Source organism: Carlito syrichta, unplaced genomic scaffold (assembly GCF_000164805.1).
Source record: "Carlito syrichta isolate Samal-C Ts95f unplaced genomic scaffold, Tarsius_syrichta-2.0.1 Scaffold304388, whole genome shotgun sequence".
Lineage (NCBI taxonomy): Eukaryota > Metazoa > Chordata > Mammalia > Primates > Tarsiidae > Carlito > Carlito syrichta.
In genome coordinates, this window is record NW_007248484.1 from 327,387 (window position 1) to 354,705 (window position 27,319).

Consider the following 27,319-nt stretch of genomic DNA (forward strand, 5'->3'; position numbering starts at 1 on the left):
TTTCAACCCCCAACACAGAAACTGAATTCTGGACTGGCTACTGAGGTGCCCCTGCCAACTGCTGGCCCCAAAGTTGGTTTTGGCTGTGGGCTAGATCTGTGTAAGTTGGGGCCCAGGGTCTTTGCTCAGCCCAGCAGCTTGTATTGATCTCCAGGGCTCTTTTGTCTCCTCCTCCCCAGTGGAAGACTCTCCCCCTCCCTCTCTCTCCCCCTTCTTTCTTTGCCTCTCAGACTCTTCCGCTTTCCTCTTCTGCTTCTAATGAAGTGAAATCTCCAAGAGCCGCCACATTTCTGGTAGTTTAACAAAACTGTCCTTGCTCTTTCTGCGTTTGCCCAGTCAAGGGTATCTTTGCCTGAGGTCGGAGTGATGCTGTTAGTACTGGTGATATGATTGCATAGCAACACAGGGCAGCTCCGAGAGGGGAGGAGGAGGAGAAGGAGAAGGAGGGCAGGGAAGTGGGAGAGACAGAGGGAGAGTGTGCATACAGCAGCTGTCGGCATCCCTGTCTCAGGGACTTCTTTGCTGATTCACAGAGGCAGCCCAGCCCCGGCCTTTCAGCTTCCAGCTGCCGCCTGCTTCTCAGACCTGACGGAATCAGAAGGTAGGCCACAGAGAAATTATTTCCAAACCTCACCCTTGTTTGACTGGATGAGGGGAAATGACTGAGGGAGGGGAAGCTCCCAGAGGTACTGTGTGTGTGTGTGTGTCTGTGTGTGTGTGAGAGAGAGAGAGAGAGAGAGACAGACAGACAGACGGACAGAGAGAGAACGCGCATGCGAGAGAGTGCCTGCCTGCCTGTCTTCCTGCATGTGCCTTTGGGGGAAAACTTGCATTTAAAAATGCCCACAATGAAGTAGTCACTGCTTGGATTCATAAAGAAAAACAGATACCCGGGAATAGAAATTCAACCAATTTGAGCAACTGTGGTCAAAAAATGAGTAAAGAAGGTCCACAGTTTGTTTCTTTGAGAAGACAGGGGTATTTATTTATGTATTTATTTTAGGTTCTCAGTGACATGCTTTTGTCCAAGGGTAGATTTCCTGTCAGGAGGGTAGGGAAGATGTGTGCAAAGCACTGGCTGAAAAGGGAAGAGAGAAAATGTGGGACCTTGGATCAGGTTCCCTGAACAAATGAGTATTCTGGCCAGTACACAGGACACAGGAGTTCTTCCCTGAAGTCAGTCAGGCTCTGACCTAAGAGTCTGGGGCTGAAGGGCTCATCAGATCTCTGCATTTACTTCCTGGCTCCCTGTTCTTCTTGTTACATTTTCCCCTCTTGTATTCTCCTTGGTTTCCTTTCTACCTATAGTAATCAGCAGGCATCTCTCCACTCTCAAAAGCATAGCTTGGAGTGGTTTGAAATAAGGCTTACTTCTCTTGGAGTGCAACACCCCATTTCCTTTTGCTCTAACTGCCTTTCCCAGCATCAGGCCAATCACCCCAGCCTGGTAAGTGAACCTGAGATGATATGGGTAGTTAGTTAAGGTTTATCCTCCCTTTGGTAGGCAGGTCGAGGCAGGCCTCATGGGTTTTGGGTCCAAGCAAGTGGTGGGGCTGGGGCTAGGGCTAGGGTGGGGTGAAGTAAGATAGAGGAGGAGGGATGTCTGCAGCAGCTGCTGCTGGCTTCCATTAAGAGCATGGTGTATGCTGTCTGGAAAAAAAAACATACTTTTCTCTTATGTTTTCGTTTTGATTGTCAAAAGAACAAAAGCCTTTAAAAAGCTCTATGTCTAGTTCATCTTAACTCCTGACTCTTCCAGGGGAATCCTTGTTTCTTGATGAAAGCCCCTCAGGTAAATTACCTTTTAAAAGGCCCTGTGGGAGACACAAACCTAAGGAGAGATTTTTCTTTTAAGGTTTGGGTGGGGAGATGATCCCAGAGAATCTCAGGGCCTTCTAAGGAAACCCCCCTGAAAAGGAAGTGTTGGAAGTAGAAGTGTTGGCTGTCCCGTCCCTGGAAGAAGACCAAGCCCTTCTTTCTCCTGGTGGGCAGGGCTCTGCCTTGTAATTCTGCTTTCTATAAAGTATTGCAGGGGGATGAAGGCTCAGGGTAAGAACTCCTCTTTCTGTGTTACTTGTACTTCCGGGCATTCAGCCCTAGCTAAGTAGCTCCAAACTCCAGGTCAGATGACCCTTCAACTCTGCCATCACCTCAAGGGGGAGCATGGCTTGAAGCACAAACCTAGCAAAGGTCCCGAGCCAGATGCAGAGAACACACCTGGGATGCAACCCGCCTAACCATAGATGCTCAGAAGTTTCTGATGTTGAATTTGCTACAGTGCCAACCAGGATGGGATCTCGCTAATGAAGTCTAAGAAGATAACCTTCTAAACTTCTCAGGGACACTCACTCAGAGAAAGCATACTCAGTGGAAATTATACTATGTAACTACATTCCTTCCTTACAAAGGATTCTAAACACATATCAGCAACTAAAATAGCGAGTGAGATAAATCTTAGGATAGCATTTACCAAACCAATGTTCTACAGATCACTGTTCTGGGAGAATGTGAATGGATTGTGTTTTAAAATAAGTGTTGAGTATGTGTATGTGTGCATGTGTACATTCTATGGTCCAACACTTTTTGGGAAATGCTGCTTTTTTTTTTTTTTTTTGAGTTGGAGTCTCACTCTGTCGCCCAGACTGGAGTGCAGTGGCCGCTCCCGGCCACCGCAGCCTCGACCTGCTGGGCTCTGGCGATCCTTCCGCCTCAGCCTTCCAAGTAACTGGAACTACAGGCACGTGCTACCACGCCCGGCTAGTTTTTGATTTATTGTAGAGATGAGGTCTCACCAAGTTGCCTAGGTGGGTCTCGGACCAGGCATTTCACTCACCTCAGCCTCCCAAAGCACGGGATTACAGGCTGAGCCACCCAGCCCGGCCTGGAAATGCTTCTTAATGAAATTATCCTCTTGGGGAGTCATAATGTATATAAGGCATATTAAAGGCTCTGAGAAGTACTGTTGTAAATAAATTTGTTTACTTTTGTTTAACCTAGTATATCCCAAACTGATTTGACCAGGGAACACTTTTCTATGTGGAAAACACTTTAGCATTTTGCAGATATGGTTTGGGGAATTGCTGCTCAAAAAATGCTGGAAGAAACAGCCACATGGATAAAACTTGTAAAATGATCTACTCTAACACTGCATTTTAAAACGTGAAAAACCCAAGAAGTTAATCAAATTGTTTTGCTTCTCATAACTGCTGAGTATCTGAGGTTGTCTCCTGCTTTCCAGCTCCCTGTGCCTGACTGCTGCTTCCTTAGCAGGTTCCCTCCTGTGACACTAGTGCCAGGAAAATGAAGCAGATTTAAGAAATAATCCTTTAATTTTGAGGGAACATTTGTATTCAATACATTTCTTCTGGTATTGTTATATATAAAAATTACCAACTTTCTTTGTTTAAAAGAATACAAATTGTATTCTTTTAAACAATGTGTTATAAAATATTTTGTGCATTCTAAAAGATATAAAGAATAATATAATAAATATCAGAGTACTCACTGCCCAGCTAAGGAAAAAATCACCAGTAGATTTGAAACCTTTTATCTATTCTCCCATGATTAAAGCTGCTCACCTTCCTCTGAAGTAACCACTATACTGGATTTAGTGTGTATTATTCCCATGAATTTATTTATACTTTTGCTGCATATGTATATTTCTTTAAACAACGTGTACTACTAATTTATGTTTAAAAGTTTATTTCAATGATTTATTATATGTTTTCTTCTGCAACTTGTTTTTTCTCTTCAATGTTACGTTTCTGAAATGCATCTATGTTATAACATGTGACTATGGTTCACTCATTTTTCCACCATTGTATATTCATTTAATGACTATACCACACTTTATTTATCCATTATGTTGTTGATGGACATTCAGGCTATTTCTAGTTTTAAGCTGTCAAAGTTAGGGCTACTGCAATCATTCTTGTGCAGATATTCTTAGGTGACAATTTCCATGGGATTGATATCTGGAGTAGAATTGTCCCCTCACAGAGTATGTGCATCATCACCTTTGGGAGATGTCAAATCGTTCTTCAAAATGGTTTACTAACTTATACACCCACCAGCAGTATATAAAGATTTCAGATTTATTGCATTAAATGGCTCTTAAAATAAAATTCTTCCCTATGGGAATGCATCTATGATTTTTTTTTCAGTGAAAAATAAATTTTATTTCTCAAAATTGTTTGACAGCTAACTTCTCAGGAATACATTTCCTTGTTTCCATTTGTAAATGAGGGGTTGGCCTAGATGATCTAGAAGGTCCTTTCTAGCTTGACAGTCTGAGTTTCTATGACTTATTCATTAAGGTAGGTACATCTGAAGCAGAACTTTGGTTTGCAGAAAATATTTGAGGAATACATAAGAAAGTTTGGTACCAATGAAACATGTGTCTCCTCTCACTGCCATGCTGTTGAAGACAAAGGCAGTGCTGTGAGAGAGAAGGCAGTCACACAGTGTCTCCTTCTCACTCTACTGTTCTTTCCAGAACTTCTCCATCTTAGAAGTCTTCCCTATTTTAAAAATTTTTTTTTCTCCCAATAATAATACCTGCTTGTTGTACATTAAAAAGCAAAGAATATAAAGTAAAAAGGAGAATCACCCTTATACAGCTCTCCAGGAGTAATGCCAATGAGCAACAGATGTCCATGCTATCTTTCTGCACATATGTACATGGAGATTTTTTTTAATGTTTCCACAAAATTAGGATTCTGCTAGACATACTATTTTGTCACATTTTCTTTTACCTAAAATATATATCTTTGATATCCATTAAAATCAGTGTATATAGAGCTATCTTTTTCTTTTTAATAGCTATATAATATTTCATATGTGAGTGGCTACCATAATATATAACACTTTAGTACTTACTAAATGCCAGAAACTATGAATTAACTCCTTGCAACAAGACTATAAGGTAGGTCTTTTTGTTATCTTTTATTTTTAAAGCAGATATGAGGACTGAAGTACAGTAAGAAGTACAGATGCAAACTAAAGCATCCTGGCTCAGAGCCTGTGACCTTAATGATTATGCCGTGCTGCCTTTGTGACATAGCCTACTCACCAGTCCCCTGTTGGTGGACATTTGAGTCAATTTCAGATTTTGGCTATTGCACACACTACTGCAGTAGACATCCTGGTCTATTTTTGCAAGTCTTTCTGTAGCATAGGTTCCTAGACTTCTCCAGTTTTTAGGTGAAAAGGGCCCATTCATTCATTCAAAAAATATTGAGCTCTAGATACTGGGGAAGAGCTGAGTTCAAACTGGAAGACTTGACCAGAATTTTACTTCTCAGATGTCCTAGAAAAGTCACTTAAGTGCTTTGTAGGGTTTGCCAGTCCGGTGTTGCCCCAGACCTTAGACTCACTGTATCCTGTATGTTCTTATTTGCTTATGTCTTTGTCTGGGTAGTGGCATAACTGAGTTTATACTTGGGTTCCCACCTGGTGGCCCATAGCCAAAAATCTTGCCAAGGGTCGGTTCTTGCCAAGAGCCTAGGTTCTGGAATTTACAGAGGCACAATACTACAATGGTAAAGATCTTATATTCTGGGATACAACTGCCAGTTACTCTATGCCTCCATTTTCTCACTCACACAGTGAAGAGAGCAGTGGAAACCACTTTACTTTATAGGGTTAAATGTGTTAACATATGTAGATGCTTAGTATATATAAAGCACAACATACAGTAAGTTTTAACTGTTATTATGGATTTGGCTATGGAAAAGCTGTCACATCAATCTTTCCACAAAACAAAGACCTCCATGGCATTTTGGTGGGGAGTGGAGAGGGAGAGAGGAAGTGGCTGCTATTAAATAGGTAATATATTCACATGGCTCAAAATTCAAAAAGTACAAAAGAATATTCAATAAAAAAATGATATATCCTGTTGGTGACATGGGGCTTTTGTGGTGTGGGTAATTTTTTGATTTCTCAACCTGGGCAATGATTTATGAAGATTTGCCTTATAGCAATTTAATATACTTTACATACTTTATGTACTTTGTGTGAGTATATTTCTCATTTTTAAAAGGGGGGAAAAGAGTAGAAAATCCCAAAGGAATAGAAGGAATTTTCCCACTTCTGTCTAGTAGCTACTTAGTTCCCTTATCCATTGGTGTCAGGTTCTTTTGTATACATTCAAATATGCTTTATTGCATAATATAAGCACATTTTTTCTGTAGAAATGGAATCTTGCTATGTTGCCTAGGCTGATCTCAAACTCCTGGCCTCAAGCGATTCTCCTACCCCTGCCTTCCAAAGTACTAGGAATACAAGCATGAGCCACTGTGCCTGTTTTTTGTGTGTTGTGTTTTGTTTTTTTCTCAAAGACTATTCAAGTGCAATAGTGAGAAGGGGTGAAAGAGGAGAACAGGGAGTTCCATCTGTAACAGACTATGAACAATCAATTGAGATAACTCACTACCTTCAGACCAATTATTTTTTAAAAGTTTATTTACTTATTTTTGAAGAGATGGGGTGTCACTATGTTGCCCAGGCTGTTCTTGAACTCCTGGCCTCAAGTGATCCTCCTGCCTAGGCTTTTCAAAGTGCTGGGGTTGTAGGCATGAGCCACCATGCCTGGCCCCATATTTTTAAATATACAAATGTAGACTACCTTGATTTGTTTTCTTTTTTTTCTTTTTTTTTTTTTGTTTATGTCCCTGAAGGTTTGCATCTTTTTTTTTTTTTTTTTTAGTTGGAGTCTTACTCTGTTGTCCAGGCTGGAGTGCAGTGGCACACTCACGGCCACCCCAGTATCAACCCGCTGGGCTCAGGCAATCCTTCCACCCCAGCCTTCCAAGTAGCCAGAACTACAGGTGCGTGCTACCATGCCCAGCTAATTTTTTATTTATTGTAGAGATGAGGTCTTGCCAAGTTACCTGGGCTGGTCTCGAACCCGTGGATTCAGGTAATCCACTTGCCTTGGCCTCCCCAAGTGTTGGGATTACAGGCTGAGCCACCGAGCCCAGCCTTTTTTTTTTTTTTTTACTTAAAATATATCTTGAGAGATCATTCTATATTGGTGCACAAAGAGCTCCTAATTTTTTTAAATAGCTGTATAGAATTCCATTGTATAGATGCACCATTATTTAATTAGTTCCCTAGTAATGGGCATTGCAATTTTTTGCCATTTCAAGCCTTGCTTCAAGTGCTAACATTAAACATACATCACTTCACACAAATGCAAGTATCACGGGTTCCTAGACATCTCCAGTTTTGGGGTATCTAGCACTGTGTTAAAAATATGTGAGATATTTTAGGTTAGATAAATATCAGGCATGAACTTTGTCCCATGAGCCAACAATCTTGCTTTCATGCTGGAATTCTAATATTTCCCACATGTTTTTAAAGCTTCTTATCTCTGCTCTGGAGAAAAAAAAAAATGTTTTTCCACTGACTCCTCCTGGAAGGGCCTTTGTGTGACTTCTAGAACCAGGAAAAGAGTATTCCTCGCGGGCAAAAAGCTACAGTTTGGCATCCAACAGGGTCCCTAGGGAAGAGCAGAAAAGTTATTTCCACCTAAAAAGCATCCTCCACAGTACTCCCTTCTCTTGCCTTAACTCAAAAGCTTCTCTTCCATAAATACACTCTAAATTCCTCCAACTATAAGTGAACACTTCCTCCTCTGTGACCTTTTATAGCATGATTTCTGTGTCCCACTGTCTTAGTCTGCTTTTTGCTGCTTATAATAGAATACCTGAAACTGGATAATTTATAAGAAAGGAATTTATTTCTTACAGTTATGGAAGGTGAGAAATCCAAGGTCAAAGGACTGTATTTGGTGAGAGCCTTGTTGCTGGTGGAAAGTCTGAAGAATCCTGAGGCGGCACAGGGAAAGGGGACTGAGTGTGCTAACATGCTAGCTCACATCTCTCTTCCTCCTCTTATAAAGCCATCATTTCCCTTCCCATGATAACCCATTAATCCATGAGTGGATTAATTCATTATTTGCCCTCATAGCCCAGTCATCTCTTAAAGGCCCCACCTCTCAATGCAGTCACATCAGGTATTACATTTCAACATGGGTTTTGGATGGGGCAAATATTCAAACCATAGCACCCACTATGAATAATTTCCTCCCTTAAATTATGCTTTTTTACTTATATGTCTTATTTCCTACATTTGACCAGTTGGAGACCAAGTCTGATTCATCTCTAGTCCCTCACTGCTTCTGAAAATTAAAAGGAGGAATAGGAAAATAATTAGTATGTGCAAGTGATGATTTGGGGCAGGATGGAGATAGATAGAGAGGCAGAAGAATCTTTGTGTATAACAAAAAGCACTGGCCCAAGAGTCAGGATGCCTAGGTTCACTTGTGTCTCAGCATCATCATCTGTAAAATGGGATCATAATTCTGTCTGGGACAACTATACCAGGTTGTGCTGAGGATTACAACAGACTACAAAAGCATGCTATTCAAATACAGGGAATGATAGTGTTTTGATGATTGGAATCTTCAAACATTAGCATTTTACAGATTAGCAAATAAAGGCCTAGATAGGTAATATGACATGAAGTCACAGTCAGGGACAAAGTCTGAAAAGAGCAGAGAATAGGTTATGTTAGGACCAGAAGGAGTTTATTCCTTTTCTACCTGTGTTGAGATTAGGTCTGAGTTCTCTGATTCTTGAGTTTATTGTATTTTTGTTTTGTGAAGCATCAACCTGGCATCAGGTCAGTAGAAGAATGAGAAGGAAGGAAGTCAATCTGGACAGAAGTGAATCTCAAAAGAGGAAAAAAAGAGATGGTCAATGAAAAAAGAAGTACAAATGGTCGCTAAAAATGTGTGTGTTGGGGGAAGCTAAGAAAATGCAAAGTAACCCTCAATATGCCATTTTCACTCACAAGGTTGGCAAATAAAATAATAATACACACTGTTGGCAAGTGTGCTGGGAAACTGGCACTCTCATACATTGTTGGTGGTAGTATACGTGATATAACCTTTTCTAGGGCAATTTAGAAATATGTGTCATAAGCCTGAAATTGGTTCCATACCATTTGATCCAGGAATTCCCCCTTCTAGGCAATTATCCCAAGAAAAGAATCACAAATATACACAAGGATGTTCATTACAGTTTGACTTATAAAACAGAAGAGGTGTGAACATATATCTTAATTGTTAAATTATGGTATATCCATTCAGTGAAATATTATACAACAATGTTTAAAGCTAACACTTATTGAGCCATGCATTGTTGCCAGGCACTGTGCTAATTCATTTAAATACATTATTAATTTTAAATATTAGAAGAATAATTATAATAACTTTATTTTTTTGAGTCAGAGTCTCACTCTGTCGCCCAGGCTGGAGTGTAGTGGCTTGCTCACGGCTACTCCAGTGTCAACCTGCTGGGCTCAGGCGAATCTTCTGCCTCAGCCTTCCAAGTAGTCGGAACTACAGGTGCATACTACCACACCTGGCTAATTTGTTGATATATTGTAGAGACAAGGTCTCACCAAGGTGCCCAGGCTGGTCTCAAACCCCTGGGCTCAGGCAATCTACTTACCTCGGCCTCCCAAAATGCTGGGATTATAGGCTTGAACCACTGCACCCATCCTTAAAATAATTAAAATTGGATGGAGCCGGAGACCATCATACTAAGTTATCTATCACAACAACAAAGAACTGAACACTCCATGTTCTCACTCATAAGTGGGCCTTGAACAATAGTCACATGAACACAAAGGAGAGATCAGTAGTTGCTGGGCATTGCTAGGGGAGGGAGGAGTGAGGAGGGCACATGACAACACAGAGTTCCTAGTCTACTACCAGGTGGAGTGAGGGCCAGTTGGAAGCCCAGACTTCAACTGTATGCATTCTACTTACATAGTGTACCCTCACTTGCATCCCATATCTCTATAATAAAATTTAAAAAATTAAAAAGCTAACACTTATTGCATGCATTGTTTCCAGATACTGTGCTAATTTATTTAAATAAATTATTAATTTTAATTATTAGAATAATTCCATACAATTAGGATGATTATGTAACAAAAATAAAGATGCTATAATTGTTATTCCCATTTTGCAGATGATGACATTGAGGCTCAGAGAGGTTAACTTATTGCAGATCACGCTGCAATAGGTTCAACAGTGTGGATTTGACACCAGAGCCCATGGCCTCAACCACAGTGCTGTACCACCTGTGCAGTTGTTAGAAATTCTGTTGTAGAGGAGTAGTTAATGACCTAGAAGCAGGATACAAAATGATGGGGTATGATGACAATTTTATTTTAAAAGTATATGCATGTATTTTTCTTTGAAAAACTACTATAAGACTTCACACGTTAGTAATGGTTATCTCTGGGTGGTAATATCACATATTATTTTAATTTTCATTTTATAATTTTTTGTGTTTTCCAGTCTATCTATAAAGAACATGCATTACTTGTGTAATCAGCAAAAATAAAAATTTAACATAAAAAGAGGTCTGAAAGCAAGACTTTTGTTGTAACCTTTGTACCTATAACATGTCCATGGCAATACTTCATTTTTTATCTGAGTGACAAATTTTTTGTGGTGTCTGATCACAGAAGAGCCATCATTTCAACCATTTTGAGGGGACTCTCTTTGGGGGTGAGGAGCTATATAGCTGTGTAATCTCCAAGGACTTTGACTACAACAAAGTGTCTTTCAGACCACAAAGTCTTATGCCCTTATGATCTATAATAATCCCCAATCTTTGGACCATGGACCTCTGAAGAGGAAGGATGGGTTCTTAATTTGAGAAGTCTACAGATCTTTAAATGGATGCATAAATGTTTTTCTCACTCTGTAAGTTCTAAAAGTACAGCTACTATTGTGGGTATGAGTGGGTGAAGTGAGATTTTTTTTAATCTTAAGAAGGGGCCCTTATACCTAAAATGCTGCGAACCACTGGAAGAGAGTCTAAAAATGGTGGCTATTTAATCATCAGCATCAGGAATCAAAGATGCTCAGTTTCTGCCCTTGGGATCAAGGTTTGCATGTCTTTGCCCAGCACTAAAAGAGATCACCTTTATCTGCAAGCATCGTCTTTGCCACCCATTTTCATCACATTTGTGTACATTCACTAAACTGTCAATTGGTTTGTACATCTAAAATTTTCCCTCATATCTCTCCTTTTCTAAGCTTAGCTCCTAACTTCTAAAGCCAAATATGTCTGAAGCATAGCTTATTATGTAATACTGCCTTCACTCCCTATCACACCAAATTCGCTCTTTCTCCTGTCTTCCCTTTCTTGCTGTTGGCAGCATTATCCACCCAGCTCCCAAATTAGAAACATTTGACTCCTTCACCTCCCTCGCCCTTCACATCCAACTGATCACCGAGCCCAATGCATTTAACCTCTGCAATGCACCTCAAAGCTATGCTATCTGCTTCATCCTCACTGCAACTGTCTGCCTATTATAACGGCTTCTCAATGGGTTCTTCCTCTCGGAGAATCACTCTACAAGGCAGGCAAATCTCCTTCTAAAATGCAAATTTGGATATGTCATTCCCTTGCTTAAAATCTTCAATGCCTCCCCACTGTCTACAAGATAAAGCCTGGAATCTTCTGCTTGTCATTCAAGGTATGGCCCAGTCTGGCCCTAGTGTCATTTTATAGCCTCATCTCCTGCTACTCCCAGCAAGGTACCTACCTTGTACTCTGGTCACACCGAACACACCATACATTTTACTTTCATGCTGTTTGGAATGTTCTTTTTTGTTTTATCTTCTCTGCCTCATGACAATCCTGTTTCTCTTTCATGACTCACCTCAAGTACATTTCCTCTAGGGAGAATATTCTTGACATGATCAGATAAAACTCATCTTTCCCTTATCTGTCTCTTCACTGTATTCCATCCTATAAATACTTCTATTATAAATGCAAATAATGCTTTATGGCCTTTATTTTCCCCATGTTTGTTCTCTCTGTATGTCCATCAGGGGCAGGCCCTATGTCTTTTTCATCTCTGTGCCTTTTAAATTCTAGCCATACTGATCTCATTGTTCCCTGAACATGCTATGCCTTTATGTGACATCCACCTTTACATAGGTGGGTTCGTTTGTCTGCCAGGAATGCCCTTCTCCGCTTCTTCCCATTCTCTGCATGGGCAAATAACTACTCACCCTTTGAGACTCATCTTAAATGTGGTCTCTCTGACATCTGAGCACATTCTCAGGCAGAGTTAGCTATTATCCACTCTGTGCTCCCCTAGTCTTTTGGTTAAATCTCAATTACAGCATTGCCACATAAGCATTTTATTATAATTATCAGTCTACATGACTGTCTCTCCTACCCATCTACCCCACCCCCTAACCCAGGCTGTGAGATCTCAGCAATAGCATAAAGCACTATAGGTAAACAATAGATACTTCTTTGATCAATAATTAAATAAAGTCTTATGGTACACGGTGACCTAGGTAGGTCAGTAAGCTTTGAATACTTATTTCCATAACTGGTCAAGGTACCTCTGGTTAGATGCTGCATTCATAGGCCTTTTCTAGGTCTTGACTCTAAATCTCTCCTTGTTACTCTTCCAGGTTCTTAATGCTCAACAGTCAGTGCACTGCCCATCCTCACCCCCCATGAGCCTTGGTTCTGATGCAACCTATGGTCATGCAGGGATGCCCTTACACCTTCCCACGATGTCATGAGTGGCGGGCAGCTGACCAGTTTCATCATAGCAGCAGCCTCCGAAGCACTTGTCCCCAGCCTCAGGTAAGCGTCTGATACAAAGACCAAGTACAGTGGCTCATGCCTGTAATCCCAGCATTTTGGGAGGCCAAATGAAAGGATCGCTTGATGCCTGGAGTTTGAGACCAGTCTGTGTCCACACACACAAAAAATTTTTTTTGCTAGTCTTGATGGCACGTGTCTGTAGTCCCAGCTACTCAGGAGGCTGAGTTCAAGGCTGTGAGGGTGCCATTGCAAACTGGGCAACAGAGTGAGACCCTGTCTCTTTAAAAAAAAGAGTTTTATAGTAATAGAAAGATTGTGGAGAAAGAGTGAACACAGGGTCTGTGTGTCCTTGGGGTGCCCATGTTTTCTAAGGTTCAGGGCACTCTCCATATATATGAAAACCCTTGGACGGCATGGGATGTCTTTAGAGCCCATCCCCTATCACTCATGAGGTCTCTTATGGGGGCACTTAGGGCAAGGAAATGTGTGGACTAGTCAAGTCAAAGGGCCCAGTGTCCATGTTAACCTTCTGAGTGTTACAGATCTGGGGAAAACTAAGAAGAAGATGGGAGGAAATGAAAGGCTGACATAGGTGGGGCCCAGTTCTTCATGGGTGCTCCAGGCAGAGCCAGGATAGCTTGACATGGCTGGGTCACAAGGGGCCATTTCTCACTCTGGGGCATTCCCAGTTCAGAGGACCCAGGAGAGTGAAGCTGTGGCCTGGAGCTAGAGCTACTCCTGGCTGTTGACCTGCCACCCCCCACCATCCCCCAGCCACTCCAGTTGGCTCCACCCCAGATCCCCAGAAAGGGTCAGGCAGCTGTTCCAACTATTCCTGTAGGAGGGCCTCAGCATGGAAACAATGTGGAACTGTGGAAAGCCCAGAAGACTCTGTGGGAGATAAATGAGGATGGGAACAGAACCCTTTTTGGTAAAAATGAAGTGTTTTCCCTCAGTGCTGAGGGGTGGGGGCCCAGCTAGGGAATGTTAACCTTTCCCCAGGCAAGTCGACTAGGGAAGGAGAAGAATGGCTACTTCCAAGAGAGGCCCTGCCCCTCAGGCCAGTGGCTTATGGGAAAGGGATTCCCCCAGCTCTCACCCAGGGTAGCACAGGTGGGCACAGGAGCCTCCCTGGCACTAGCTCCCTACATGGAGCTGCTATATTCCATTGTCCCCTCTTCCTCCCCCGCAGAAGTCCAGAATGATGCCCATAGACCATTCATTTCCCTCTGACCTCAGGGAGGGCTGTGGCTCTCCTCCACTCCTCTTGACCTCTCAAAGGAAGGGCAGAGAACTCTCTTATTTCACAGTGGTCTCCAATGAATCTCCTGGCTCCTGCACTGATCCAAGGATAATAATATTCAGAGGGATTCTGCTGCCCCAACATCCCGATGCTGCCATCCCATGGCTCTATCCCTAGGTGCCTTACTGCCTCTGAGGAAACTTAGTGAGAACAATGCGGATTTTCCAAACCCATCTTCCTTCTAGGCCTAGGGAAATTGCTTACCAGAGGTTTGTCACCAATGTGGCCTGATCCTTTCCTCCATCTCAGGGGAAGGGTGGGCCTAGAGGCAGAGTGAGCCCTTTGTGTCTTCCATGGAAGGGAAAAATAAATCAACAGAAGCTACCCTCTGCATGCCCCTCCCCAGCACCATGGAATGCCCAGTCCCACTCCCGCCATCCATGCCAGCCTGGGAGGGCCATCCTGGCCCCGGTGTGGCAGGCCCAGTTGGGAGAGAGCTGGAATTCCCCAAGGACAAAGCTGTGATTCACCAGCCAGGCTCTGACATAGCCACCCCCTCTAGATTCCTGGGGGGTCAGTAAACAAACAGGGTGACAGCCCCCGCCTCCTGGCCTGGCCCAGCTCTGCCTGCATCCCTGGGCAGGCTTGCTTAGAGCCCATTGGATCTCTGCCTGTCTACAGCTCACCAGGCACTGAGTCTGGATTCCTGGTGACAGATAACCATGGAGCTGCCCAATCCTGTCATGGACTCCCCAGGTAGCACAGGTAGGATCAGCTCATGGGGCCACAGGGTGACTGAGTTCCGAGCTTTGCTCAGAACTTGGCTGCTTCTTCACTTCCCTATCACAGTGTGGCTGTGAGCTGTGGTTTTAATGGGAAGGTTGGTTTCCTAAATTGCCTGGAGAGTCTTGTGTGGGGAGGAAGTATGGTTGGGAGGGAGGGGAGACTAAAGGAGTCTCATCACTAACCAGCAGAGACACTTTCTTTCCAAATGAAGGCAAGCAGATAGGAAGGTGGGCAGGCAGCCCCACCCCAAGCTGGGATAGAGCAGCCCAGGTTGAGATTTCTTCCTCCAATTCCCCTTCCTCCTACTCACTCCTGTCCCATGCATGGCTGGGGAGTTCTGGCACTGTGCTGTAGGTAGCTGTCTTCCCTAGGGTTATTTGGCATACTCACCATTCCCCCAAACCTCACAATTCCCCCCATAGGGCCCTACCAGTGCCAGGGAGAGCAAGTGATGGGCTGTGAACCTGAGGGCCCAAGATAGACTTTGGCAGGTTCCATATCTTGTCCCGTTGGCTACTGACTCTGGTCAGAGTTCTCACCTTGTGCACATTTGGTGTGGCACACTCCAGGGATCACATGTCTGTATTTCTGTCCAGTTAGAGCTGCCATTTTGAGGACTAGGCCCAGGCTTCCTGACTGTGGTGGGAAGTGTGGGTGAGGAAGAGGGGCAGGGGACATCAAGGTTGAGGTTCATTTGGGAAGTAGGACATCTACTGCTGATAGATTTCGCTAGTCTACTCCCCCTCTGAATCTTGATGGGGCAGCCCCTCGGCTTTCTTTTCAGAAGGTTGGGTAAACTGTGAGACCCTGAAGTATGAGCTTACGACTCACCTGGAATGTTCTTGTTACTCAGCGTTTGGGCTATTCTGAGCTGCTTTTTACCTAATGCAAATACTACTGATTCCCATCTGGGCAGTGGGTCCTGAAAGAATTTCTAATAATAAGAGTAAAAATAATAGTAGGCAGCAGTTCTATGCTACTTACCTGTACCAAGAGAAGACCTGGCAATGAACAGGGCCAAAGAGTCTTTCTTTATCTCACCCTCTTAACACACATACAGGGAAAAGGATTTCTAAGACTTGGAACCAGCCCTTCTCTCCCCTTGTTCACACTTTCCTCACTCTTGGCTTGGCATAGGCCAGGACATGGCACACTCCAGGGATCGTGAACATCTGTTTCTGTTCAGGTTAGAGCTGCTGTCACTACCCCCGTGCCTCCTCAGGATGGTGCTGGGGTTCCCTGCCTAAGTCTAAAGCTATTGAACGGGTCTGTCGGTACTGCTGGACCCCTGGAACCACCAGCCATGAATCTGTGTTGGAATGAAATAAAAAAGAAATCTCACAACCTCCGGTAAGGCCTGGGGCCTGGAAACAGGTGCCTTGGGGCATTGGCTTGAATGGTGTTGGGCTCCTTTTGCTGCTGCAGCTTGTCATTCTCCTCACAGCCTGTGTAACCCCCCACCCCTCACTTTCCTCAGCCTCACCACCCACTTTCTCTCCCTTTCCTACTCTGGCTCTGGGGAAGCAGCCCTAGTTTAGAAGTCAGTTTTAAGTAATTGTGTCAGCTTGGATAAGTTGTTTGAGTTCTTATAATTTTAGCTTCCATTTGTTTAAGAAAAAAATGAATGGAGGAATAATACCTGTTCTAACTACTTCACAATGTGTTCATGAGGATTCTAATAAGATGTGGAAATTCCTTCTCAGCTTAAAAGTGCTGATATGTAAATTACAGAAGTGATTACTCCTCCTCTTCCTCTCATGGCTGCCCTCCATCTTGGTGTGTCTTGTCCATTCACTTTCCCATCCTTTTGTGCCTCCACTCCCATCCATAAGTTATTAGACTATTCCTTCCCAGATGAAGGGCAACTCAATGAAAGCCTGAAGGCGAATTCTATCTCAGTTGTTCTCTTTCCCCTGTCCCTCTGTGTGTACCTTCCACTTTTCCTCTCCTCCCCCATCATCAACTCCCAAACTCCTGGCTTCCGGTGGGCTCTGGTGGTGATGAGGCAGTGTGGAGAAGTTGAAAAAATACAGGCTCTGGAGTCAGATAAACCTGGGTTCAAATCATAGCTCTATGATTTAACTGTGTGACCTTTAGCAAATGATGTACCCTCTCTGGGCAGTAGTAATGCCTACCTCATAAGTTTGTTGTAAAAATTAGTTGAAGCAATAATTTAGTTAAAGGGCTAGGCCCAGGTGGTAGGGAGGCAAGGAAGAAAGAATGTTATTATTGCTTGCTAAGGAGAATGAGCTCAATGACTGTGCACAGCCTTGGCTGGCCTCCAGCTTCCTATCACTTGGACCTCAGTTAATGGTTCATTTGGAGGGCAGGGAGGAAACAGAGATGACATACAATACAGATTTTTCTGCTTTCATATCTTAAGCTTCTAGTCAATGTTTCTGTCATCCTTTGGGTCCCTCGGGCCACTTGTATTTATATGTATCCTTACACACGCGCTTGCCCACACTCCACCACCCAACTCACCCTTTCAACTCATTGCATTCTCTCCTGCTCAGAGGGCAGGCTCAGAGCAACCTCTGTGGATGAGCAATTTGGTGTGACTTGAATTCTACCAGGACAAGAGGGGAACCAGATAGCTGTCACCCCTAATGCCCTTGCTCAGCTTCCTACTCTTCTCAACCTGATGCTGGGCATGCAACTAAAGTAACTGAAGTTCACAAAGAGATATATTAAGCAATTCAAGTTTGGGATGCCTCCCCACTCATGGTTCTACCCATTGGTTTTAGTACTGCACTCCATGTGTCTGTGGCTTGGGAGCCTCTGTGAGTGGGCAAGAGGGGGGGTGGGCTCTGGGCCTTTGCCCACTTCAACCAGAACAACTCCTCTTGAATTTGTTTTGTGTGTTAAGATTCTACTTAAGTGTTTGTTTGGGGGAAAAAATGTTTAGTCACTTCAAGAGAACATCACTGATCTTACTCATTGTGAGCAGTGCTCGCCTAGAGGCCTTCTCAGACCACAGTGGAAAGCTTCAGCTCCCTCTCCAAGAGATTATCGACTGGCTCAGCCAAAAGGATGAGGAATTGTCAGCTCAGCTGCCCCTACAAGGGGATGTGGCCCTGGTGCAACAGGAAAAGGAGACACATGCGGTAGGTTAGAATCTTGGCAGTTGTGGTGAGTAGCCTGTCATTGGGAAAGGAACCCCTTCTTCAGTACCCCGACAGAGAGGCACCCAGATCTGCTTCGACACCTAAAGTAATAGGAAGCTGTTTGCAGTCCTACTGGTCTGTGGATAGCTCACCACAGACTAAATAAAATCTTTCCTCTCTACCCACCCTCCACCCATCAAATTCTGGCTTCCATTAAAATCCTGCCCTCTGGCCAGGCTCGGTGGCTCAGCCTGTAATCCCAGCACTTTGGGAGGCCTTGGCAAGTGGATTGCCTGAGCCCGTTGGTTCGTTACCAGCCCAGGCAACTTGGTGAGACCTCGTCTCTACAATAAATTTTTAAAAAATCAGCCAGGCGTGGTAGCGCGTGCCTGTAGTTCTGGCTACTTGGAAGGCTGAGATGGAAGGATCACTGGAGCTCAGCGGGTCGACACTGGGGTGACCGTGAGTGTGCCACCGTACTCTAACCTGGGCAACAGAGTGAGACTCCAACTCAAAAAAATATTCTGCCCTCATTTGTAATGGAGACATGGGGAAATGAACATATAATGTTTGTGTGCTCTGTGTATATTTCAACAAAAAACTTAATTGAAATTGTAATATATATCCTGTCCATCTTGGCTTTGATTTAATTTTTCTAAGGCCCTTCCAGGGGACTTTCTGGATTTTCCAGAGAACCAAGATCCTTGCATTTTTCTCCACTCTGTGTAATAGACAGACTCATTTTATATTAAATAGACTCATTTCATACAGGGAGGGCTGTATCTCTTTTTGTCTGAGTAACCCAAAGATACCTGATAATGCCAAAGAATCAAGTTGCAATGAGAAGAAAGTTCATCAATTGTAGGATGGAATTTAAAGCATTTGAAAGATTTTTCTTCCCTGTTGACCATGCTGTTAAATTTCACAGGCCTTTATGGAAGAAGTCAAGTCCCGGGGTCCCTACATCTACTCTGTGCTGGAGTCAGCTCAGGCTTTCTTGTCCCAGCACCCATTTGAGGAATTAGAGGAACCTCATCCTGAGAGCAAAGGTGGGTGGTCTTCTACTCTTTCCCCTTGTTCTTAGAGCTATGTGCTGCTAAACTACACCCTCCTGCTCTCCCCAAACTTATTTTCTCAGCTGTTATCTAGGAGGATAGTTTCTCCTAGGAGTCCATCTAAAACTGGGGAGCAGCAAGATTCACACTACAGAAAAAAGTAAAGAGAGCAGAGCCTGGAGTAGGGGTCACCAGCGTGTGACCCAAAGGTGTAGGTGGCTCTCTGGATCATCATGTATGGACTTTTAAAAAAAAAAATAGAGGCTAGGTTTTGCTGTGTTGCCTAGGCTTGTCTCAAACTCCTGGTTTCAAGCAGTCCTCCCATCTTGGCCTTCCAAAGTGTTGGAATTATAGGCATGAGCTACTGCTCCTGGCCCTGGACTTTTAATGAGATGTGAAAAAAAAACCAAAAACAAAAAACACTCAAATGAATTGAACTGACTCAGTGAATAAAAGTAGCAGTATGTCCTTTAAAAACATACTGCCTTAGTCCAACATGGACATGTGGTGATGCTCTAATCAACTAGCAAATAAAAAAATCTTTTTAAAATCTAAAAAGTTAGGTGATGACTTTTGAGTGGAAAATTGATTATGGCTCTTTGATATTAACCCTGGTGACTTCTGGCCTCTTGCCTTGATAGAGAGGGCCACTCTGACTTCAAATAGGCATCACAGTGGGATCCATGGTGACTAGGTCTGAGTAGTGATTCAGCAAGCCCTTTTCTCCAAAAGGAGTCCCCAACACTCTGAGATGAGCTGTGAAGAGCCTGAAAAGACCCTTCATTAATTGAGCCCTTTGTCAATGCCATTTGCCCTCTCAGTTTACTCTTAGCCTCTCCATGGGAGGAATAGTACTTAATTTGCTGCTCAATGTGCCTCAGAAAGGACAAACTCAAGAGAGAACAGGACAATTCTAATTAGTCTGTGGCTTTAGGGCTCTGAAGCTTTATATAAGGGGAGATCTGAGGGAAAAAGAAGAAATCTACAAATTTGGAGCCTAGGCAGAAAAACTGAGCACATTATACCAACCTCTCCTGGGCTGAGCCATCATAAAATGACTCTATTCTTTGGATGGAAGTGGGCAGCAGACACAAATGCAAGATCATATTTCAGGGTCATGTGAGTAGGACACTGAATGATTTACCTCACTAAACCTTTTAAAATATTTTAGTCACTATTTACGGTGTCCATTTTTTTAAAATATGAGGAATTGCTCATGGTATTGTATGTGGGAAAAACATATGGTCTCTTAACTGTGATAGTGGATACATGAACCAACACATGTGATAAAGTCACATAGAACTAAACGTGTGTATACACATATACACACACACATACACAAATATAAGTAAAATTGAGGAAGACTGGCCAAAATTGGTGGATTGTGTCAATGTCAATATCCTAACTGTGATATTGTGCTATAGTTTTGCATGGTGCTAGTTACTATTTGAGGAGACTGGGTAAAGGGTACATGAGATCGCTCTGTATTATTTCTTACAACTGCATGTGTCTTTACAATGATCTCAAAGTAAACAGTTTAGTTTTTTTGAAAAAAAAAAAAAACCTGAACGTACAAAAAGATTCAACCATGGAAAAATATGTATTTGTGTATTGTGTATGAATATATACATAAATGTGCACGTGCACACACACGCATGCACATGCACACTTTATAAAGGGCTATATTTGTCTCTGTCTTTCCCTGACCCGCCCCTGCCTGGATGGCCTGACCTGGTTTCCTGCCTGCCCTTGCAGATACCTCCCCCAGACAGCGGATCCAGAATCTTAGTCGCTTTGTGTGGAAGCAGGCGACAGTGGCCAGTGAACTATGGGAGAAGCTGACAGCCCGCTGTGTAGACCAGCACCGTCACATTGAGTGCACTCTGGAACAGCTGATGGAGATCCAAGGGGCAATGGAGGAATTAAGCACTACTCTGACCCAAGCTGAGGGAGTCCGAGCCACTTGGGAACCCATTGGGGATCTCTTCATTGATTCACTCCCTGAGCACATCCAGGCTATTAAGGTATGCAGGACCCTCTCCCTTGACTACAGTCCACCCTGAGACCTGATGTTCTCCCCATACCCTGACAATTCTCTGCTGCTGAGACTCCATTGTTGACCTGGACTACAACTGAGTTTTGTCAGTTTATATACTAGATTTAGGGCTGGTTTGGCTGGAGTCCCTTCTGTTTTTCTACTTTTTTCTATTGTTTTTCTACTGTCTCTTTCCCTGATGTTTTCTGAGAGGAGGAGAGGAAGAGGATAAGGACAATGGCCACCCACATCTTAATCGGGTTGCCCTAATAGGCAAACGCCCGGGTTGTGTTGCTGAAATAAAACCTCTGGGTGAAGAGGGAAGAGTTTAAGTGAATGACTAATGATTATTTTTTCCTGTCTCTGGCTGCTGTGGCACTTGGATTCTGGTTCTCTAGCTATTCAAAGAAGAATTCTCCCCTATGAAAGATGGGGTAAAGCTGGTGAATGATCTGGCCCATCAGCTTGCCATTTCTGATGTGCACTTGTCAATGGAAAATTCCCGGGTCCTGGAGCAGATCAACATCCGGTGGAAACAGCTACAGGTAGAAGAGCAGCCTGGAGTGAACCATGGGAGGTGCCTCAGTATAACTAGGCTTGGGGAAAACTTCTTCAGGCTCAAAGGAAATGAAGGGGTATTGAAATAGGACCTGAAGGACAAAAGAGTAGTGGAGAATATGATGCTTATGATGCTAGGGAATGGACTTCTCCAGCTCTAAGCTGCAGAGCATGATGGAAATGAAGAAATGAGAGGGACCTTTCTAGATTGAGCACTCAAGGTAGACAGAGGCAGGGAAAGGGTGACTTTGGTCTGGAATTAGAGATGCTTTGCTCTGGCCCTTGAGAGTGCTAAATAAGAGAGGGCTAGGTGCTGGGTGACGATGGGAGCTGCTAGAACCAGAGAAAAGTCAGCCTGTGAAGGAGCTCATAAAGACTCCCAGAGGTATCTGGGGAATCCCATTCTAAATAGCTGGAATGAATCTACTGATTTCCTACCTGTTCATTCCATAGGTGTCAGTTGGCGAGAGGCTGAAGCAGCTCCAGGATGCCCACAGGGACTTTGGGCCTGGGTCACAGCACTTCCTCTCCTGTACGTGAGCCAAACTGGACTCCACTTAGCAGAACCTCAGCCACTTTCCAAAAGAGTCTATTATTTTCCTCGAGGATCTGGCGGGAGCCCAGTATACCTTGGCATCCAAGAAGCAGTAGTATAGTGGTTAAAACAACAGTCTCTCAAATCAGAGAGACCTGGGTCTGAGTCACAGTGCCTAAACGTAGTAGCTATGCAAGCTCAAAATAATAGTCTACTCTTTCTGAACCTCCGTTTTCCATCTGTAAACAAAGGGAAAATATTATCTAGCTCATCAGTTTATGGGAATTAAATGACTTTATTTGTTCAACAATATTTATTGAGGGCCTACTGTGGCTCAGATACTGTTCTAGGTATTAGGGCTGCACCAGTGAACAAAACAGACAGAAATCCTTAGCTTATATTCTAGTGGGGAAAGGCAGACCACAAACAAAAAAGTAAATATATATTTAAGGTCAATTAGTGACAAGGGCTATGGAAGAAATTAAAACAGGAAAGGTGTGGAAAGGGAGTGCTAGACTTAAAGGGGGAAGTATTGCAATTTTGAATAGGATGGTCAGCAGAAGCTTCACCAAGAGGATGGCAATTAAGCAGAAGAATCAAGGAAGTGAAGGGATGAACCATGTGGCTAGCTAAGGGAAGAGCATGCTGGACAAAGTGAACAGTAGCTTCCAGGCCCTTAAGACAAAGGTATGCCCCAGGAACAGCAAGGAGAGCAAAGAGGGGAGAGGTGGAGGAGGCTGGAACACAGAAGGCCTTGGAGGCGATGGGAAGAACTTTGGATTTTATTCTGAATGCAGTGGAAAATCACTGGTGGGGTTTGAGCTGAGGGATGATGTGATCTGTCTTATGTTTCAACAGAGTCAGTATGTTGAGAAGAGACTCCTAGGGGGCAAGAGTGGGAGCAGGGAGACCTGTTTAGAGGCACATTGCAATAATCTAGGTGAGGGATTGTGGTAGCCCAGATAGGGTTGAGGGGAGCAGAAAGCAGTGGAGATGGTGAAAATATACAGATAGGAAAATGAGATATGCACACAAATCACTGAGCAAATAGGAGCTCAATAAATGTTAACTGCAGTTAGAATTTTTGTTATTATAATCACTGCCGTGTAGCTACACCTGAAGAGGGTTCTTGTACCCAGGAAAACTGCAGTGAGCAGGTTGGCCAGGTAATCTGAGCCTCTCCTAGGAAATCTGGAAGATAAAGATAGAGAAAGAGGCATGAGTTTCCAGAGTTCCTCATGAGAAAGAAATGGGTAGTACCATTTTCCACTGTTTCACAGGACTGGAATGCTTGAGCTTCTGGGGGAAGGGCTTTGAACCCTGAGAGGAAAGTAGGGTCCACTTCATATCCACAGAAGCAATCCAGTAGCCTGCAGCTGAATGGCTAGAAATGGCTGCCTGCTCAGGGAGAATATTGTCAGGGTGGCCAAGGCCAGGTATTCTTGTTCATGCCCTTGCCACACCTCTGGTATGTTAGGGTGTCAGTGACAACCTCGTCTCCTTCACCTGCCCTAACATCAGAGAGATAAGTAGATTCATTAAAAGTGTTTGTTGGCTGCGTGCAGTGGCTCATGCCTGTAATCCCAGGACTTTGGGAGGCCAAAGTGGGAGGATTACTTGAGCCCAGGAGCTCAAGACCAGTTTAGGCAACATAGCAAAACCTCATCTCTACAAAAATAAAATTAGCCAGGCATGGTGATGCACGCCTATAGTCCTAGATACTCTTGAGGCTGAGGTGGAAGGATTGTCTGAGCCCAGGTGGTCGAGGCTGCAGTGATTGGGCCCCTGTGCTCCAGCCTGGGTAACAAAGTGAGATTGTGACTCAAAATAATAAATAGATAAATAGATAGATAGAAACACAGATAGATAGTGTTTGTCCCACTTTTAGGGACTGTTAAGAGTTGACAGTGAGTCAAGCATCCCCTTTTGTCCTTGATCATCTCTTTGGGAGGATAGAACAGGGGAATGGCTGGGGGTGGGGGTCCTGAAGAACATTAGAGGTCAACTTTCTTACTTTTTCTCTTCTCCTTTACCAGCCTCTGTCCAGGTTCCCTGGGAAAGAGCAATTTCACCCAATAAAGTTCCCTACTACATCAAGTGAGTGACCATCTGAATCAGAAGTGGGTCAGTCACCTGCCTTCCTTCTCCCTGTCTTGTCTTTTTTGCTATCTGTCCTTGTCACTCCTTGTCTGTTGGAATTCCTCCATTCAGTCTAGTTTTTCTCCTACTCATCTCAAGAGCTAAAGATTCTACCTGGGTAAAGGTGAACGCTTGTGCTTTGGGATCTTCAGGGTTCACCCTCGGATCCTGCAGCTTCTTGCATCCAACCTATCACCGAGTGGTGCACGTACCTGTGGGGATGGGGTGGGGGGATTGTGGGTGCTGGCGCTATTGATACTTTTGTTTGTAGCCACCAGGCTCAGACCACATGTTGGGACCATCCCAAGATGACAGAGTTATACCAAACCTTAGGTAAGAATGTGGGATTTCTGTATAGGATAGGGGTCTATGCAGCTGCCTTTGTCCTATAATTTCCATTAACAGATGAACGGAGAAAGAATATGTAGCGTATCCATATAATGGAATAGTATTCAGCCTTTAAAATGTAGGAAATCCTACCATTTGAGACAATAGGGATGAATCTGGACGACATTATGCTAAAAGAAATAAATCAGACACAGAAAGATAAATATTGCATGATCTCACATATGTATAGAATCTAAAAAAGTAGAATTCATAGAGGCAGAAAGTAAAATGGTGGAAGGGCAGGAAAAATGGTGTGGGAAAGTAGGGGTAGGAAAAAGGGAAGTATTGGTCAAATGGTGCAAGGGTTCAGGAATAAATAATAAAGAGGGCAGTTGGAACCTTTTGAAAGTGATATGACATAGATTGTGGTGATTGTCTCATGGGTGTAAACTTTTCTCCAAGCTCATCAAGTTGTAGATATTAAATCTGTACATCTTTTCGTATGTCAATCATACCTCAATAACATGGTTAAAAAAATATAGAAGAGAATTCCAGTCAATAAGCAGATGGGAGAGGAAATGAGTGCTTCATCCTTTCCAACAGTCTTCCTCCCTTTCCCTTCTGCACCCTCCTCAACTGGAGGCTCCACATTTCCCTCTGGACCATTTTATAATCACATTAGGGAATTAGGATTATAGATGTGAAGTCTGTGAGAAGTGTGACTTTTACATGCCTTATCTTTGCCTATTAAGAGAGATTCATCATCATGTTGCAAATTTTATCCATGCTGATGCACGTGACTATAGTTCATTCATTGTTCAGTGCTGTAGAGTGTTCCATTGAATATAGCACAATTTCTTTATCCATTCTACTGTTGAAAGACACATGGGACATTTCTGGTTTGAAGCTCATAATGACACACTGCTGAGGAATTCCTGTTCATGTCCTCCAGTGCACATGTGCAAGGGTTTCTCCAGGGCATGTTTTTCAGCCTGCAGGTTATAACATCATTTCATCATGTTTTGTGACAAGCATTTTTAAAAACTGAAATAGAAAAAAATAATTAAAAACTGAAATAGACTAGAAAATATTAATGTGCAACGGATCCTTAGAGTCATATTTGCTATTAATTTTTGTTATATTTTTACTTTATCAAATCCAGTAAGAAATTGCTTCCTGAAATGTTTGATTTAATTATTTATACATTCACCATGTGTATATGTATACTGGGTCATGGTATAAAATGAATTTCATGCTATGGGTCTTGGTCAAAAAACTTTATAAAATCATTGCTCTGGGATATATAGCTGGCTAGGTGGTAAGATACGCTACTGTTCCATTTCACAAGGTAATACCAAACTGTTTTCCAAGATGATTGTCTGTTCACACTTTCACTGGCAGTTCTCATTCATCCACATCCTTGTTGACACTTGCTTTTGTCAGATTTCTATTTTCTGCCAATGTGGTGGGTGTAAAACGGTATCTTGTTGTGGCTTTAATTTGCATTTCCCTGATCTGAGTGGGTCTTTCTCCATTCTTTGCAGCTGATCTGAACAACATTAAGTTCTCAGCTTATCGCACCGCCATGAAGCTCCGCAGAGTGCAGAAGGCCCTGCGCCGTATGTTTCCCGTCACACTTCCCTGTGACTTTCACCTCCCTGCTCCTGTTCCTCATCTGTGTCTGCTGTTTTCTGCTTTTGTCCTACCTTGGCCATGGTTTTTTATTAGCTTGACGAGAACTCTTCAAAGGCTGGGATAGGCTGGCTGTGAACACCTGCTCTATCCAGGGCTCTTCCACTTTCCCTAAGCCCCAGACATGTTTCCAAATTCATCCTACAGCTATCCTCCTCCATGTTCCTTTTCCTCTGCCCAACATGGATAATCAAGCAACTACTTTGTGACAGGAAGTATCCCAGCCCATGTTTTGCCATCTTGGGGTTATTGGACATAGCAGCAGGATTGTTGAAGCAAATGCCAGTGGTTAGTGAACACTGTGGCTACAGATAGAATGTGCCTTTTGGCCTTTCTTGGGGACACTGTTCATGGCCCAGGCATGTCTGGCTAGGCTGATCAAGCACTGGAGGTAATTAAAACATCCTCCTGATGTAAGTCACATTTCCCCAGCCATGCCTGAGATTTTATAGCTGATGTCTATGTTTTCAGAACACGGTTCATGGAGAAACCTATTTGCAGTGGAAACTTGTGTAAAGATAGAGAAACTTAAAATGGAATTTGATCCCTTGGGGGTTAATACGATATAGGAGATGAGTTTACTCGCATCCAACCATCTTTTTGAAACTGGTGTCAGAGAACATATGGCTTATAAAAACATGTTGTGCTAATTTGAGGGGATTTTTGCTACCTTCACCCACTCCCACCTTGGGATGAGGGTCTTGGTAAAGGACAAGCTTATATCATACTTGAAAGTGGTTGTTCTGGAAATTGAGTCAAATTTAGTGATGCTGGTGACCTTATCTTTTTGTCTAATTCCTGGGGTTTCACTTTTAGCTATATTTTTTCCCTCTCTTCTTTCCTTCTCAGTGGACCTGGTAACTTTAACCACAGCCCTGGAGATCTTCAACGAGCATGATCTGCAGACCAGTGAACACGTGATGGACGTGGTGGAGGTCATTCACTGCCTGACTGCCTTATACGAACGACTGGAGGAGGAAAGAGGCATCCTGGTTAATGTGCCACTCTGTGTGGACATGAGCCTCAATTGGCTTCTCAATGTTTTTGATAGGTAAGGGCTTTCAGCCCTGGTAGCCTCCAGGATAAAATTCAATGGGACGTTTCAATGGGTTGCTCCCATAGTGGACTCAGATCCAGCTCAGCTTGGGACACAGTTGGCACAGGGCCCTGCTGGGATCAACTC

The 27,319-nt window shown here is 43.4% G+C and overlaps 1 protein-coding gene across 2 annotated transcripts in view; it reads left to right on the forward strand.

Annotated features, from left to right (window-relative positions):
• The first annotated feature begins 315 nt into the window (after positions 1 to 315).
• DRP2 (dystrophin related protein 2) overlaps positions 316 to 27,319 on the forward strand; it is a 42,677-nt gene continuing 15,673 nt past the window's right edge. Inside the window, exons 1-13 of one of the 2 annotated variants that reach the window (XM_021713263.1) lie at positions 316 to 601; positions 4,822 to 4,924; positions 12,521 to 12,698; positions 15,875 to 16,038; positions 17,639 to 17,795; positions 18,724 to 18,844; positions 20,606 to 20,874; positions 21,284 to 21,430; positions 21,897 to 21,975; positions 24,015 to 24,075; positions 24,389 to 24,450; positions 25,989 to 26,063; positions 26,986 to 27,187. In XM_021713263.1, the coding sequence (XP_021568938.1) occupies positions 12,582 to 12,698; positions 15,875 to 16,038; positions 17,639 to 17,795; positions 18,724 to 18,844; positions 20,606 to 20,874; positions 21,284 to 21,430; positions 21,897 to 21,975; positions 24,015 to 24,075; positions 24,389 to 24,450; positions 25,989 to 26,063; positions 26,986 to 27,187 (1,454 nt within the window). In that variant the 5' untranslated portion in view covers positions 316 to 601; positions 4,822 to 4,924; positions 12,521 to 12,581. The remainder of the gene's footprint in view (positions 602 to 4,821; positions 4,925 to 12,520; positions 12,699 to 15,874; positions 16,039 to 17,638; positions 17,796 to 18,723; positions 18,845 to 20,605; positions 20,875 to 21,283; positions 21,431 to 21,896; positions 21,976 to 24,014; positions 24,076 to 24,388; positions 24,451 to 25,988; positions 26,064 to 26,985; positions 27,188 to 27,319) is intronic. The other variant, XM_021713264.1, reaches the window with a different exon arrangement.